Source organism: Cyprinus carpio, chromosome A24, assembly GCF_018340385.1.
Source record: "Cyprinus carpio isolate SPL01 chromosome A24, ASM1834038v1, whole genome shotgun sequence".
Lineage (NCBI taxonomy): Eukaryota > Metazoa > Chordata > Actinopteri > Cypriniformes > Cyprinidae > Cyprinus > Cyprinus carpio.
In genome coordinates, this window is record NC_056595.1 from 17834876 (window position 1) to 17852464 (window position 17589).

A 17589-nucleotide genomic window follows, 5' to 3' on the forward strand; every position below is an offset into this window, starting at 1 on the left:
TCACCAGGAGGACTGTTTGCATGAAATAATAGACCAAATTAAGCTGAATTACTACACCATGCTTCACAATTGTAATAACACAATGTGTTTTTGTCATTTAAAATTTTATAAGAAAGAAAAAGTATTTTACACCGTTTTCAAAACATTTTAAAATATTTTAGTAGTTGTAGTGCACTAAATATAACAAACACACAGTCATTATATTCTGTAAATGATTCTTTAATTTTAATATACAACCTATTTGTCAGTATACTGTCTACTGATGAGAATTTGCATTTCACAAGTCATGTACGTCACACATTCTTGAATATAGAATGAATATAGATTTAAAACATACGGTCACATTAGAAAGTCCATGGAGATTAAGCTGCACTTTTTAAATTAAAAAGCAAACTAGAAAGAAATTTAATACTCATCTGTTGTTGGCAGCATTCTAACCGTTATACTTGCTTAAGAAGTTAAGAAGACTTAAGACGTTTCTAAAACACATTTTTAACCTGAAAGGGAAAAAGACATTCATCAGATCACTGTGCTTATTATATATTGAGAAGTTTTGATTCACTGGTTATCATTTTGGTCTTACCTGCTTTTGTCTTCTCTTGATTTGCATTTCTTGTTGTTGCTTTGCCCTGACCTCCTCCAGAGTTAAGCACCCGCCTGGGAAAGTAGCAGACATGGTTAAACCAGACTTATTCGTAAAATACTGAGGTATTCTATTTGAAGAACACATGTAGAAACAGTTGATCAGATGTGGTGACCCAGGGATCATAATGTAAATTACTGATCAGTTTCCACACTCATTGCTTTTATGGTTGTCCCAGACCTATAGACATTCATGTATAAAAGGAACTTTAACTCCCCCTAGTGGTCATAACACAATTTCTTTTTATTTGAATTCTATGAAAAAAACAAACTCATCAGTAGACTTCTCATTTTTGTTTTCTGACATGGTTGGTTGAATTACTCACCCACAGTACTAGATATGGAAATGTAACCCATGGCCCGACTCAAGCGCAGATCCTCCAGAGCTGCCAATTCTGCTTCTGCCTCTGTTAAATACCAAACCATTTAGTCAGTGAGCACTGACCTTCTGTAACTTTCTTTTCAATGTAACAAGTAAAAAAAATCACATATTTAAATATGTAAAGAAATATAACTGCATTCAGTGATATAGGCTAATATACAGGCTACTGTGCTCTTGTCACTTCCACTGACAACTTTCTTTTTTTTTTTTTTTTTTTTGCTTTTTGGAGAAATTGTTCTCTGAAATGGTGTGATAAATGATTATTTGATATTCAAAAAAATAAAATAATTGTAAACTTAAATACCAACTAAGTTTTTTTTTAATTCTAAGGAAAAGTTAGTAAAAATTAAAATTTCCTAAATTTTAACACTTACATTTAAATAGTAATTGAAGAGACAATATAGATGCAATTAAATCTTTCATTTAAAACAATTTCTTTAAAATAATCGGTTATAATCTTAAGTTTCCCCTAATTGAAGAATCACCCATTTAGTAAGAAGAAAGAAAGAGAGAGAGAGTTAAGAGAAATATCAGTGTGTGAAAATGCAGCAGTATACCTACTTTGCTGAATATCTTGTCTTTTCTTTGGGTTTGGTGCAAATACTGTAAATGCCTTTTGACTGTCACACACACACAAAATAAATAGGAAAATGTCAGTGATCAAAAATAATTATTTGAGTGCACAAAACAATGTTTCCACTGGCACTGTCCTACCTGTGGATTTCAGACAGCGCATGCGAATATGTTTTTGGCATTGGTCGTTCCTTCGGTGAATATTTTGAAGGTTTTGACCTCGGTGAAGTCTCGGACGGTTTCGCCTGTATTGCTTTATTTCTTCTCTCCGTTGCTTTGGGTTTGTATTCGGTCTCATGGGTGCATCTTGGGCAGCTTGATGCCCTGTTTTTGCGGTGACCGACATCTCTGGTCCTGACTGCAGGTGTGGTTTCAGCTGTGCTGGCTTTCTTGTTCAGATGCTTAGGTGTCGTTGCTACAGGTTTCGGCTGTATAAGTCTCGTGTCCGGCATATTTGCAATGGTAGATTAACAATGAAACACCTGACTCTCACCGATTTGCAAAGTCCTTTATTCCATTGATGAAACTTAATGCACCGGTTTTAACCAGCAAGATAAAACAGATATTTTAATTCAAAGGATTTGGTGTCTTGCATAAGAGAAAGTAAAGTTTGCTGGACAATCATAAACAGCGCAACCGCGTGTCTGATCCGATTACTGAGCACGCAAGGCACTCTGGTGGTGATCTCAAGGTAACCCATAGTAACCAGGCATAGTAACCGGTAGCCTACTGCAACAACTATCAGGTCTACTGCTACTGCTACTAATTTAAATAATAATAATAATAATAATTATATAAAGGTGCATGCATTTTATTTTTAGATCTTTCTGTAATTTCTAGCGACCTAGCCTGGTGTTGCTATGGTTACTACCTCAATCGCACGCGATACATTTTTTGAAGACATTTAGAATTTTCTAAATATTTTACAAATTATAGTTTTCCTAAGTTGATTCTTTGCAATACTAAAGATTCTATACCCTATTCTATAAAATAAAGATACTATTCTAAATTAAATCATTAAAAGTAGGCTAATCTAAAAAAAAAAAAATGCTGGGTTGTTTCAACACAACTTTGGGTTAAATATGGACTAACTAAACTTTTGGGTTAAAAAGTTGATTTAAAAATGTAACCCAATAGTAAGGTTAGTCCATATAAAATATACATATATAGTCATAATCGATAATGCTTGGTTCACTAAGGGTTAAATTTGCCGTTATGTAGCCTAGCTGTACATTAGTATTTCCAAAGAGAGCTCTGTGTTCATTTACTCAGCCTCTCAGTAATCGATTCAAGGAGCTTTATTAATAGAATTGTTATTATTGGCTTCAAAATGCCCAAGCGGCAATATAAAATATACACGCACGTGCACACAACAAAACTCTGTTTAGGGTGATGATATGTTCACAAATATAAGCATATAAGTGTATAGGCACATTTCCTCATATTTTTTTTAATGACAGAAGCATAGTCCTCCTACACTGTAAGCGGTGCTGTAACATTCACCGCCCTGATGAATGTCTATCGGTCTCTACTTTACCTTTGACGCATTAGGACATGACGGGATTGTAGCAGTCGCTGAAAACGGTCAGTGTGTGATGGGAGAACTACCCCGTTGACTTCGGACAGGTAGGATTATCTTGAACAGTCATAAATCAGTCGTAAAAAAAAAGATGTTTAGGAAAGGTCCGCGACCGGCTCGGTTGGAAAGGGAGGAGCGCACGCTCGCGCACAGGGCATCATCATTTTCTCTTTTGACTTTCATTTTGAGTATTTCGATGTGCAGCAAGTTACGGTGATTTGTGCATTTCGTGTGCGCGATAAAAGGCAGCTGCTTTTATATGTATCACGCCTCGCCATAATTTAGGGAAGTGCAGGTCTTCAGGGACGGACAGAGGGCTCTAGCTGTCACTGCACGAACACACGCCCATTTTCAGTATATGACCAAAATAATGACCCGCGGAATGAACGTAAGACGTGAATGCACCGACTCTGCAAGGCGCCGTCGTACTCAGCGGGTTTTTTGTAGGACCTGTGCTTTTCTTTTTGTTGCGATTTCAGCCGCTCCGTTACAGGCCGTCGAAACGTTATGACAAATACGGGGATGTTTTTGGGGATCGCCGTGGGTGTTTATTCACAAATGACTGCGGCTCGCGCATAAACATTGAAAACACGCGTGGCATTCTGGCACCTGTGCGCGCGGCGCTTCCTGGTATGTGTGCATTAATGTCGTTCACCTTTCACAGTTATTGCACGGAGAGAGGGTTAAAACCTTGATGTTCAGTAACTATACGAATGTTTCAATCACACTCGGGATTTTTATTTTTGTGGCTCGTATGAAACAAAGGGCAGCGCGTTATTCGTCTTCGTTGTGCAGGCATGGCGCGATATCACATTATTATTGTAGCCGATTTGCCCTGTTTTAAGCAGATATGCTCAGATACTTCATGTTTGCTCAACTGCGGCCTGGTGTGAGTTATAATAATAATAATAATATACTGTACATTTTTTGACAAATTCACGGTTAAATAAACAACTGGCAGCTGTGGTTGGCAGAACTTTACCGTAAAAATACAGTGATGATATTACAAGCATTACGGGAGGTGTTTTGGTGAACTGAAGGCCTGCATATTTTTAAATTATGTACTGTTAATATACCAATATATTTGAGCTATTTGACTTTTCAAGCAACTGTGGCCACTAGTATGGTAAATAAAGCCCAGTTACTCACACAAACACAACACCAGTTACATGATTATTATATATTAATAAAATGCAACACTATAATGTACATTTAAAAAAAAACATTAAAAAAAAAAAAGCTAACTTTTTAAAATAGTAATTAAAAAAATCCAAACAAATGTGCAGGTTTTGGATGGATTTCTGAAAATGCTGCTTATCTCTTGTTTTATACTTTTTACATATTGAAAAAGAAATGTTAACAGTATTTCACTGTATTACTGTACTATAACTTAATAACTGTTTAGTAATTAAGTTATGTGTTGTTATGTGTTGTTTAGTTTCAATATTTGTTTCTGCACATACCCGGCATTTTAAATGCACAATTCTGACAGTGTTTGTGACTGTCTGATAGTTGAAATCGGAAACTGCTAATAATATGATTAAACACAGTTCATATTCATATGTTCTGCTGATTGTATTGAATCTGAACTTTATGTCCTGATAGAAATTCAGTCAGAACTGAAACAGTGTAACATATTCACTCATGTGCAACTTCTGCTTTAAAGTTGGTTTACTGAACAGAATCAACATATTGTTTAATCCACATAAATCCCATAAAATTTAAATATTTGTGCTGCGTTTAGTGCAGTGCATTTGTTTTTTTAATTTTTTAACATGCAGAGCAGCCATATCTAGAAAAGGAAGTACCACTTTCTTTATATAGTGTAGGTATATTTATAGGTATAGTGGTAAAATGTATGTATATGTAGGGAACTTTATGTAGCATTATGCATGCAGATGTACTTATTAAAACACAATTATGATTGATCTCTCCTCTCTCATTGATTAATGAAATTCAAAAGACCTCTCTGCAAGGTTGTTATGTTTCATTCTTGTGCAAAGTTTATTTTTAACTGTTTGGTTGACTTAAGTCTCACCTTACATCAGAAGACAGGCCCTGTAAGCAAATACAAGAAAACTGTTGGAAATTTGCATGTTCAGCTTGAGTCCCTAGACAAATGGCCTGCCTGTGGTTGCTTGTCTCTTGGATATGTATAGGTTACTTCAGTGGAAGTGGATTTTACAAATGAAATTAACTTCAAGGATGATATTTTAACTTGAGTTTTAGTACACATACATATTTACAGTCAATTGTATTTCAGCTTCTTGTGTCCAGATTCTGTGGAACAATGGACAAGGACCCCCAAACTAAAGCAGAACCTGCAAAGAGCACAGTCAACACCACGACCACCACAGCGGTGAACCCTTCCCATCAGGCTAATGGAGGCCCGAAAACTCCTCCTGCGCTCACAACTGTAACCACCTTCCACAATCAACCCACCCCCACCAACAGAAAAGTAGTGCAGGTATGTTTGCTCAAAATATGTTCATTTTTTGGCATTATTTATGCCCTTTTTCAAAGAGCAATTGTATATATACTTAAATAATTAAATAACAAATTGAAAACTGTACTGCTGACATAACCCTGACTGTGCTGTAAACTTATTACTGTGATGCTGCAGTGTATGTTAGACCTGATGAATTAAAATCAAAATTAACCTTTTTATTTATATGTATTAAATAGAAATAAAGGCAGTCACTTCCTAATGGCTAGAGAGTCAGACTTTGAGTGTGTGTGTGTGTGTGTGTGTGTGTGTGTGTGTGTGTGTGTGTGTGTGTGTGTGTGTGTGTGTGTGTGTGTGTGTGTGTGAGCGTGCGTCACTTTCAGTTTCACTTTTACTTTCACTTTCAAATGTTTCAATCACTATTCTGTGTCATTTCTCACTATTGTAAATTACGTGTTTATTTCAAAATTCTTCATTAATATTTAGCATAGTATATTATAGTATTTCTGTAATAGTATTTCTGCTGTCAACACATAACTGTAAGATAAATTAAATAAGTTTAGCATCATTAAATTTCTATAAGAAAGGTGTTCATTCATGTATTTAAAAAAAAAACGGTATAATCACATGTGCAAATCTTGCTTATCAGTCAGATAAATTTATAAATGGAAACTCAGCAGATATGAAATATGATCAGTAAGTAAAAACACAGTTAATGAAAAGAACACTGGACTGCTACAGGTTCAGGAGGATATATATTTTATTTTATTATTCAGAATCCACATTTGGAAAGGAAATGTATATATTTACCGTAACAATTCAGATAATTCATGTTCATGCATAGAACATGATTAATTATTTATAATCAACTGACAAAGTAATTATCTGCGTAAATAAAAAATGAATAACCTGCATTCTAATGAGCAATGCTGTTACCAGAAACTGTAATGCTTAGAACGTGGAAGTAGTTTTGAAAGTAGTCCCTAATGTGTAAAATGTAATATTAATGTCATATTTAGATATATGCAGATTTTGCATATTTATACACCTTATACTGTTTGTTACTATTGTTTATCATCTTAAAACTCTTTTTTTATCATTATAAAACTTCCATTTCTTCCTCCAGGTCAATCTGTCTGGAGACCGACTGGCACCTTCTTTTTCACCAAGTGAGAGAGTCAACCAAGCTTCATCTTCACTGCAGAGCCCAAAAATGGTGTGTGTGCGTCAACACCGAAGAAATAATTGGTGCCATCATGACATTTATTTTTTTAATTTCTCTTTTGCACCCTCCACTGATTTTATCAATTTCTTGACGATCAGATTTCTCTGCCCAACACTCCTGGATCAACACCCCTTGTAAGAGGAAGTCAGAATCCAAGCACTGCTACGGCCGCCCGTAAAATCTCCCCTCAAGCACTGCTTCTGGGGAAGAGCCCAAGTTCAAGTCAGGCTCAGATGCTCCTGAGGGCTCAGATGGTGAGACAACCTGTGTCATGTCCTGTTCTGCAGCATTTTTAAACACTTTATCATTCAAATTTCAGTTCCTCACATGCACTTTACACTCGTTTTACCCACAATGCAACGGAAGCCGTGCCCCCTTTGATACTCAAATGGAAACTTTTCTGGTTTCTCAACTCTTAGTGAATGCAGATCTAAACGGCTGTCCTGTGACCTACTGCACTGCTTACCTTCAGTCCTTGTTGCTTGTATCTGCATCAGAGTGATGTACCATTTTTTTTTACCCTTTTTTTTGTGTTTTTAAAAAAAATATCTAGTGCTCAGCAAGGCAGTAATTTATTTAATAACCAGATACAGAAAAAAAACAGTAATACTGTGAAATATTACAATTTTAAAGAAATTATTTCTTTTTAATATATTTTAAAATGTAATTTATCCCTGTGATGTAAAGATGAATTTTCCACAGCCATTACTCGAGTCCTCAGTGTCACATGATCCTTCAGAAATCATTCTAATATGTTGATTTGGTAGTCGTTATTATCAAGTGTTATTGGTGCTCAATTAATACTAATGGCTCCTATTACGGCATAATTTTTTTGTGGAAACCATGATACCTTTTTATTAGGATTCTTTTCTATTAGGAATAAAAGGGATCATTTCTTTTTTTCTTCTTCTTTTTTAAATCGTACTTACTCCAAACCTTTTAATGGAGGTTTTCCACAAAAATATTAAGCGGCACAACTGCTTTCATCATTGATAATAATAACAACAAAGTTTCTTGAGCACCGAATCAGCATTTTAGAATAATTTCTAACGGATCATGCTACACTAAAGACTGGAGTAACGATGCCGAAAATTCAGCTTTGCCATCACAGGAATAAATTGCATTTTAAAAATGTTAAAATAGAAAACAGTTATTTAAAATTTTAATAATATTTCAGAATATTACTGCAGTTTTGATTAAAGGGGTCATATGATGCTTTTTTAAAGATCATTATCTTCTATATTTGGTGTAACAGAATATGTTGACATGCTTTAATGTTCAAAAAACACATTATTTTTCAAATACTGTACATTATTGTAGGTCCTCTTTGCCCGCCTTTCTCAAACAAGTCATTTTCTACAAAGTCCCTCCTTCTGACAAGCGCAGTCTGCTCTGATTGGCCAATTGACCCAGTACATTGTGATTGGCCGAACACCGCAAGCACTCATTGGAAAGTAACACCCCTTTCCATAATCGTGAGCTTCATATTTTTAATTTTTTGTAATGAATGTTAATAATGTTATTTGCTTTTTTCATCAGTTCATGAGTTAAAGGGGGAAAGTGTAACGTGGTATAGTGAGTGATGAAGCTCGTATGTGTTTGCAGTACACAAGCCACAGATGGTTAAGACAGGGGATTCTGTGATGTGACCCTGTCTCTCTCTCTCTCTCTCTCTCTCTCTCTCTCTCTCTCTCTCTCTCTCTCTCTCTCTCTCTCTCTCTCTCTCTCTCTCTCACACACACACAAACACAGGCACACGCGACACTCAAAACTCTCCATTTGAAGTCGATAGCAAATACTTAAACTAATAACAAAACATTCTTACAGTGCCTGATTGAGAAGTGCCAGATTGTCGTAGCAAAGTCAGAATGATGAAGTTTGTTTGTTTTTGGAGTAGGTCGTCCATAAAATGCATTGCAGTTCTGTTGTAAGAAATCTTAAAGCTTCCTAAATGCATCTATTATCAGAAGGCCAAATAAAGTGCTTTTGCTTTAACCTAGAAACACAACTAACTGCGTTTACTGAAACCACGGCTTCTTTCTTTGCATGAACATTTGGGCGGCATTACGCAAATATTTCCACATCGTGATGTAGACATGTGGGGGCGTTTGAATGAGCGTTTTGGTGGGCATGCCAGAGTCTTAATTTTGATAAAGAATATCTCTTAGGTTTTGAGACTTTAGTCTTTGCAACTTCAGGGATCTTATCTATGCACAATCAGCTTGTAACACTCCAAAGAGAAAGGAAAACTTAAAATCGCATCATATGACCATTTTAAACAAATTGGAGCCTTGGTGAGCAAAAGAGACTTCCTAAAAGATTGTAATTATTCCAAACTTTTGACCGGTAGTGTATGTGCCGTGCACACATAACTGGTCTCTACAGGTTGTATTTCTTCTCAGCTCATGGTCTAGTGTGACCAGCAGGCATATTGACTTAAACAAATGGAGGATTAGTATCTAGAGGTCTGCACAGGGTGCATCTCTGATGAGGACAGATTTTACTCGACCACATCAAAAGCTTTTGCGCTGTGAAGTTCACCATCACACCTACACAGCAAAAGCACAACAGGCAGGAAATAACAGGCAGCCTTCTAGTTTGCACCACTGGCACTTTTTCTTTATCTTTTTACCCTCTCTTTTTCTTTTTCTTTTTCTCTTTCTCTGTGCTTGCCATCTGGCAGTTGATTCTAACGTCTGCTGTGCGGCCTGATGTACCTGCCCTCTCCTCCTCCTCTTCCTCCTACTCCTCCTCCTCTTCCTCACCTCGATTTCCCTCCACACAGGTGAGCTTGATTGTGGCTGGTCATGTGATAAATACATCCGTTCTTCTGAATTTAAAGGGAAAGTTCACTCAAAAATGAAATTTTGTCATCATTTACTCTCCCACACCCTGAACTTACTTTCTTTCATGTAACACAAAATGAGAAGTTTAGCAGAATCTCTGCACAGTAAAAATGAATAGGGACTGATGGTGTTTTTATTATTTGCTAAAAATAATCTTCTCCACAACGGTTCTCAAATCTCATTCACATTAACATTAAAAGAAGCATGTTAATGTGTTGTTTCAGGTTTGACATCAATGATTTTGGTTGGTTTCGTATACAAAGCTATCATATGACTTCTGAAATTTTTGGAAGAATATCACGGATAAGTCATATGAACTTTTTTGTTTTGTTTTTTTGTGTGTGTGTGTGCATTTTTATAATTTTTTAAAATATGGAAAAAGGAGCTCAGATATTCTGCTAAATAACTTCTCACGTTTAAAAAATAAAGTTATACAGGTTTGTAATGACATGAAAGTGAGTAAATGATGACAAATTTTTCATTTGTAGGTGAACTAACTTAAATGTAACACATAACTGTAAACATCTTTTTTTTCTTTAGTTTTAAATCTGTGTTCATCTGGTTTCTGTTACATGTGGTGTTTTTCCAAAACCAGAATTTATGGCATCAATATCTTTCATTCTGTCTCTGTTCTTCAGCTCCAGAGTCTGACTCTCCGTCCACCTCCACCTGGCACCCTTACCATCCCTCCGAACTTACCACTAAAACCCACAACATCAAGCCAACCCCCTCCTCTTTCATGCCCAAGATTACAGACCTTCCATCTGAGACCCAGCCAGCCAGCGAATGCTCCAGGGAAGGACGGAGCTACAAAGACAGAAAGCCCAGCATCTCAAACAGCTCAATCAAAAGCACCCGTTCGCCATCTTACGGTTCCACCTCCATGTAAGTGACCACATACATATCTCACTCTTCAAGAGATATTCAAAATGCAGATGTTTTAATCCAATTTAGAAACAGACTGCTGTTCAAAAGTTTGGGGTCAGTAAGATTTTTTAATATTTTTGAAAGAAGTCTCTTATGCTAAGGCGGCATTTATTTGATCAAAAATGCAATAAAAACAGTATTATTGTGAAATATTATTACAATTACAACTGCTTTATAGTTTAATATTTTTTCAAATGTAATTTATTCTTGTGATGGCTAATTCTTGCTTGTGTCTTCAGCCCTGTATGCACCTGCACAGGCCCATGCCTTAGCGAAGCAGAAGCTGAACAGCAGCATTCTCAAGAGACCCCACAGCCAGATCAGCATCCCCCAGCACCCCTTCAGTCAGAGGCATACACCCCCCAACTCTCCCCCTGCAACACCAAAGAAGCCTCTTCCAGAGTTAAAGCGCTGCCCATCCACCCAACCATCCCAAAGCGTGTCAGCACAGAGCGCTTCAGTGCCCATCACCGTTCCTTCCCCCGCGAGGTCTCACCTCACCCCCCCTACCCTGACTTTGCCCTTGAGGTCTTCCCCACCTGGTGGGACCTTACTGGCTACAAAACAGCTGCTGAGGATCGCGTTGTCTTCTGCATCCCAGTGCACCAATGGCCAATCAAAGACAGCCACTGTGTCCCCGCCCCATGATCTCATCCAATCAAAGCCGCTTGTCTCGCCAGTGCTCTCTAAACCAGAGTGCCCCGCCCAGCCGCTACGGACTCCTAACCCATGCCCACAGCTGGTGCAGCTGTCACCCTCCAGACAAACCACAGCGGCCACACCTCTCATCACCACCCCACCACTAGCATCTCCTCAAAGGGCATCCCCTCCGTCTCCAGTGCTGCCCCTGGTGTCCACCAGCAGCATTCTCGCACCACTGCAGTCCCCTTTGACCTCACAGAGTCCAACAAAAACGTCCGAGACATCGAAAGAGCCAAAAGATAGAAAGGAAGAGCAAAAGGAGGGAGATGTACCAGAACAGATTCCTCAAGATCTGAAATGTCCAGCACCCCAAGAGAAAATCACCCAGGCTGTCGCTGTAGATCAGCCATCAAGTGAAACTTCAGAGAAGGTTATTAAAAACAGTGCAAACCACAAACCTCTTTTTAAAGAACTTGCCTTTTCAGGCAACCAATATGGATTTTTCAATGATAGCAGTGTGGCTGATATAATGCTCAAAAGACAATTTAATGATGACAAATGTTACATAGATAAATTGCTGAAGTGAAAAAAAGTTATATTTTTAAATTGCTGAAGTGAAAAAAACATAAAATTTGTTAAAAACTGGATTTTGGTTATTGTGGAATGGGTTGTAATTGATTGTCGGTTGTTTCATAATGGCCAAATATGGTCGATATATCATTACTTCTTAAAATAACTTTTTTTTTCAGCAGGGTTATTATAGTTAATTAAAACTAAAACCATAAATTTTTTTTTACATTTTCATTATTTAATTATAAAATAAACATTAACTGAAATTAAATATAAACTTTTTTAAAAAAAATTATTTCAGTTTGTTCCATTTCTAATTTTCATTTAATTTAGCTTGTATTAAAAAGAAAAAGAAAAATGAAATAAAAATGAATAAAAACTATATAGACATTTAAAAAAAAAAAAAACTAAAACTAATAAAATGACCAAAAAACAACAACATTACTAAAACTAGCTAAGATTAAAATGAAAATGGGAAATATACAAATTAAAACTAATTATAAATATTAATATAACTAACTTAATATTAATATAACTAATATAACACTATTTTACAGTAATGCCTTAGTAAGTATATGTTGCATTTCAGGTCTTGGACAGGATGACAGTCTGCACAGAGGATTCGAGGATAGACAGCCAGATGAAGACTTCACAGAAGAATGAGCCCCTCTCGTCCTCGGTCGCACCATGGCCAGCTGAGAAAGATGACCAGTGTGAGGAAACATCCACCCAGTCAGACAATCACTCAGGTATATAGAGTCATGGTCTGTAATAAAAAGTCAAAAATTTCAATATGAACGCAAACATTTCTCATCAAATTTATCCAGTTTATTTGAATGTTTTAGGGTTTTAGTATTAGATTGTTGGTTAGCTGATACCTTTATATATCTGAGAACTGCATAAAGTCTTCAGAGATCTGAAGCAGCATGTATAGAATCTGTTGGTAAAACCACAACTGTCTTCATCTTTGTAGCAATCTCCAGCCTCTCCTCTGACATGTCACCCATCCAGTCCTCTATCACTCAGCCATTAGATATGTCCCCTGTGGACAGCTGCTTTCCTCCAAAGTTTCATCCTGTGCTAGAGAGGCCACCAGTTCAGCCTCCCACCGTCAGTCAAATGAAGACCACAGAGGCTCAGCAACCAGCAGAAGTGGTCAAACCTTTAGTTCTGACACACCTGGTGGAAGGATTTATCATACAGGAGGGACTGGAGCCATTCCCGGTAAACAAAATATCTATCAACCACTGCCTGAAACGTATTTTTGTGGTCATGTACAATCCTGGAATATATGTAAAACAGTTTCCACCAAAATATTAAGGAGTACAACCATTTTTAACATTGATAAAAATAGGAAATGTTTTTTTAGCACCAAATCAGCGTATTAGAATGATTTCTGAAGGACCATGTAACACTGAAGACTGGAGTAATGATGCTGAAAATGTAGCTTTTCCATCATAGGAATAAATTACATTTTAAAATATATTAAAATAGAAAACATTTATTTTATGTATAATATTTCACAATAATCCCACAGGTGAGCAGGTCATCTCTGATGGTGGGTCCTGTCCAGGAGTCTGGAGTGAATGGGGTGAGGGAAGCAGAACTCATCCCTTCTAGTTCAGAACCTCCAGAGGACTCCACAGACTCAGATGATGGGGTTACAAACAGTAAGTAAGACACCCGTCTACTTTTCCAAGTTTGTAATTGTAGTAAAGTGCAGCATCTTTATTAGAAAAATACCATGTAAGATTTATCTAAACCATTTATGACGGTCACAGTTAGGGGTTGAAAATTAGCAAAGCCATCAAGGATCACATTCCATGCAAGACACCATTGGTCTACTCCAAATCTCTCATTCAAAACTGAAAAGGACTTAAGATTGACTGTTTATTGCAGTATTTGTGTGTGCTTTCTATCTTTGTTTTAATAATATTTCTCACTGTAGATGGTGTCGGACGGTCCCACAAGCTTGTTCTGCAGTGCCAGTTTTGCAAGAGGAAAGGCACTGCCCAAACATTCCCACGCTCCAAACGCTTCTGCTCCAAATCCTGTGCCAAGAGGTACACCTCCCTTACATGACACAAATAACACATTGACAGAGTAAAACAAATCAATTGTTTTTATGACTGACACAATAGTGAATGGGTGCCTTACTTGTATTCTGGCACTTACAACTGCTCCATCAACACCCTTGCAAATGTCTCTCTTGCTTAGTGGAGTGAGAAACCACAACTGGAAGGGTCTGAGCATGATTTCCTGCATGTATCTAGAGTTCTCTTCAAGAATAACAGCAGAATGCATGGTGTTGAAAAGGGTATTTCCATATGCAGCTTAACAAATTAAAATGCATGTTTACAGTGGCCACAAAAAGTGCTTGGACAAACCTATAAATGTATGAATGCTATTGCATTATACAACAATTATCAAACCAAGTGGAGTTTAATTTAAGTAATACAGAACAAAAAAAATATTTCTTTTTAAAACCTTTTGAAGACTTTTTAGGGAAAATTGTTTGGTTTTAAACTAAATCAATAGATATACAGTTCAAATTGAACACAAAACATGTTCTGGATGTCAGACAGTAGTGGAGCAGGTTCTTAGTTAATGTGGTAAACTACATCTGTGGTTACTGTTCACCTATCTCAACTTGAGGAATTAAAAATTACACAACTTGGTCATTGCAAAATGACCGAGTGAAGTTAGTTAAGAGAAAAGCTGAATAATTTTTTTGCAGATGCCATTTAGCTTGATATTTTGCATCTAATGCAACGACTTGCATGCATTTACATACATCATACATTTTTAACTGTACAAAAGTGTTCATATACTTTTTTTAGGAGCACTGTATTGAAGTATAGTTCATAAGTGATTCAAGCACTGAAAACTAAAAAGACTCACACACACATACACACTCTGACAGGATGTGGTCATGGTTTGTGATAAACATCAACCCTTGACACACATAACGAGCTGCTAGGCTGATTTTGGTCAGTGTGTTGGGTTGACTATAAAGACAACCTTTGTTTACCTCCTTAATCTTTTTTGCAGGTTCAGTTACACCAAACGTTTCCGCACGCTCAGACGCTGTGTAAGTGAGGGGGGCCATCGATCTGAGCTCAATGGTGCTGAAGAAAATTTCCACCAGGTTTGTCCAAGGCCTGTAAAACAATGTATGTGTTTGAGATCTGTGTGCTATATTAAACTTTGTTATCGTCTAGGCCAAACATGGGACCACAGAGCAGTGGAGAATCCTTCAACAGCCGCCACATGAGGGGGAAGATGGGACGGCCGCTCCGATGAAGACCAGGCTCCGCAGACACACGGAACAGGAACGGGAGCGAGAGATTAGAGTCAGGCAAACGGTGGAGGAGACGAGAAGTGCTCCAACTTCACCCATAGATCCTATGTCTCCCACTGATGTCTCCCCCTTCCCCAAACCAGCTCAGTGGTCAGTGGATCAAGTGTCAAGCTTCATATCCAATTTACCAGGTACAAAGAACCCCATCTATCTATCTATCTATTTGTCTGTCTATCTGTCTGTCTGTCTGTCTGTTTGTCTGTCTGTCTGTCTGTCTATCTGCCGTCCGTCTGTCTGTCTGTCTGTCTTTCTTTCTATCTCCTGTCTATCTGTCTGTCTGTCTGTCTGTCTGTCTGTCTGTCTGTCTATGTATCTATCTATCTATCTATCTATCTGCTGTGTGTCTGTCTGTCTGTCTGTCTGTCTGTATGTATGTGTCTGTCTGTCTGTCTGTCTGTCTGTCTGTCTGTCTGTCTATCTATCTATCTCTATCTGCTGTCTATCTGTCTGTCTGTGTATGTTTGTCTGTCTGTCTATCTATCTATCTATCTGCTGTCTGTCTGTCTTCTGTATGTCTGTATGTATGTTTGTCTGTCTGTCTATCTGTCTGCTGTCTGTCGTCTGTCTGTATGTGTCTGTCCGTCTGTCTGTCTGTCTGTTTGCTGTCTGTTTGCTGTCCGTCTGTCTGTCTTTCTATCTATCTGCCGTCTGTCTGTCTTCTGTCTGTCTGTTTGTTTGTCTATCTGTCTGTCTGTCTATCTCTGTCTTGTCTGTCTGTCTGTCTTCTGTCTGTCTATCTATCTTCTGTCTATGCTGTCTGTCCGCCTGTCTTTTGCTGTCTTTGTGCTGTCTATCTATCTTTCTTTCTCTGTCTGTCTGTCTCTTCTGTCTATCTATCTCTGTCTCTATCTATCTATCTGTCTGTCTGTCTGTCTATCTCCTATACTGCTGTGCTTGGCTGTCTGTCTTTGTGCTGTCTATCTATCTATATGCTGTCTGTCTTGTCTGTCTGTCTTTGTGCTGTCGTCTGCTGTCTGTCTTCTATCTCTGTCTTCTGTCTTTTTTTTTTTTATTTTTTTTTTTTTTTTTTGTCTGTTTTTTTGTGTTTTTTTTTTGTGTATTTTTTTTTTTTATGTATGTCTGTTTTCTGTGTGTGTCTGTCTGTCTCTGTCTATCTGTCTGTCTGTCTGTCTGTCTGTCTGTCTGTCTATCTATCTATTTGTCGTCTGTCTGTCTGTGGTTTGTCTGTCTGTATTTTGTTTGTTTTTATAAGGTTTTGTTTAAATTTGTTTTGATGTTTTTTTGTGAATATTTTGTCTCAGGGTGTCAAGACATTGCAGAATCCTTCAGAGCCCAAGAAATCGACGGGCAGGCCTTGCTTCTGCTGACTGAAGACCATTTGATGAGTGCCATGAATGTCAAACTTGGCCCCGCTCTCAAAATATGCGCCCGCATCAACTCCCTGAAAGAAGGTGGAAGATAAAGAGAATGAAACAGAGACACAAAAGAAGCTAGGTATATCCTTGTGGACCATAAGAGCACTTGCCAATAGAATAGAGCCATTTTGTGCACTTTAATCTTCAGAGATTTATGCGATAATTTCATTGTTATGAAAAAGCTTACATGTACTTGCTTGAACTAAACTAGCAAAACCTTACAGTTCTTGTAAACTTAGCCTCTGTCTGAAAGCATGGTAGCAATATAATGGTCTCAGTCTGTGAGCGTTTTACAGGATGTATATTTAATCGCAGTAGGAGGGAACTGTTAGCGTCTCCTTTTTTGTATTGGTAATCATGATCAGGGTCAATGATTTTATATTTTTGCCTGAGAGCGAAGGAGATCACTTCCCGTGTCAGTGCGGAGAGTTTTGACAAGAACGGAAGGGCTGTTATTGTGTGCATGTCCCATTGTATATATTTTCCTATCGTATTCCATATGTATACATGTATAACAATGCAGTGTTCTGTTCTGTGTGTATAAATTAAACAAATGTTTTGTGAAGGATTTGTAATATTTAATATATTTGTCTTCTAAGGCTCTAGAAAGTACAAATGCGAATCATTTCAAGTTTATAAACATTTTTAAATGACGTTTGAGATACTGACATAAATGACATTTGGTGGAATCTCTGCAGTGGTACCGTGTAAATCAGACAGACTGTCCAAGAATAAGAAGAAGGTATACACAAAGGCAATCTTTTAAATCAAGGCAGTGAAAAGGTGCCTTTTTTATGAGACCTTATGAAACTACTGTAGGTATTTTGCTGAGGCAGACTATGTACTAGATTGTGTCATCAAGTGTTGTTTCTCATTGTTATATAACCTTTCTTGTGCCACTTTTGATTATTTAATTAAACCAACTACATTTTGTTACGGAACTTTGAATTGGCCATTTATTGTACCAATTTTTTTTTTGGTAATTTTTTATTTATTTTATCTTTTTTGTCCCTTTACAGG

General features: G+C 37.4%; 1 protein-coding gene across 6 annotated transcripts; it reads left to right on the forward strand.

Moving 5' to 3' along the window:
• The first annotated feature begins 3084 nt into the window (after positions 1–3084).
• Positions 3085–17510, forward strand: LOC109066651 (polyhomeotic-like protein 3). 6 transcript variants are annotated; one of them, XM_042714489.1, is made up of 14 exons: positions 3085–3223; positions 5440–5643; positions 6749–6838; positions 6946–7101; positions 9531–9632; positions 10332–10578; positions 10860–11692; positions 12422–12581; positions 12806–13056; positions 13370–13502; positions 13781–13895; positions 14884–14980; positions 15054–15324; positions 16456–17510. In XM_042714489.1, exons 2-14 carry the CDS (start codon positions 5467–5469, stop codon positions 16614–16616), a joined length of 2793 nt encoding a protein of 930 aa, XP_042570423.1. In that variant the 5' UTR covers positions 3085–3223; positions 5440–5466; the 3' UTR covers positions 16617–17510. The 6 variants fall into 6 exon arrangements, with proteins under 6 accessions (XP_042570423.1, XP_042570425.1, XP_042570424.1 ...); XM_042714491.1 differs by having other exon boundaries at positions 3104–3223; positions 5454–5643; XM_042714490.1 differs by lacking the exon at positions 3085–3223 and adding an exon at positions 3271–3806.
• The last annotated feature ends 79 nt before the right edge of the window (positions 17511–17589 follow it).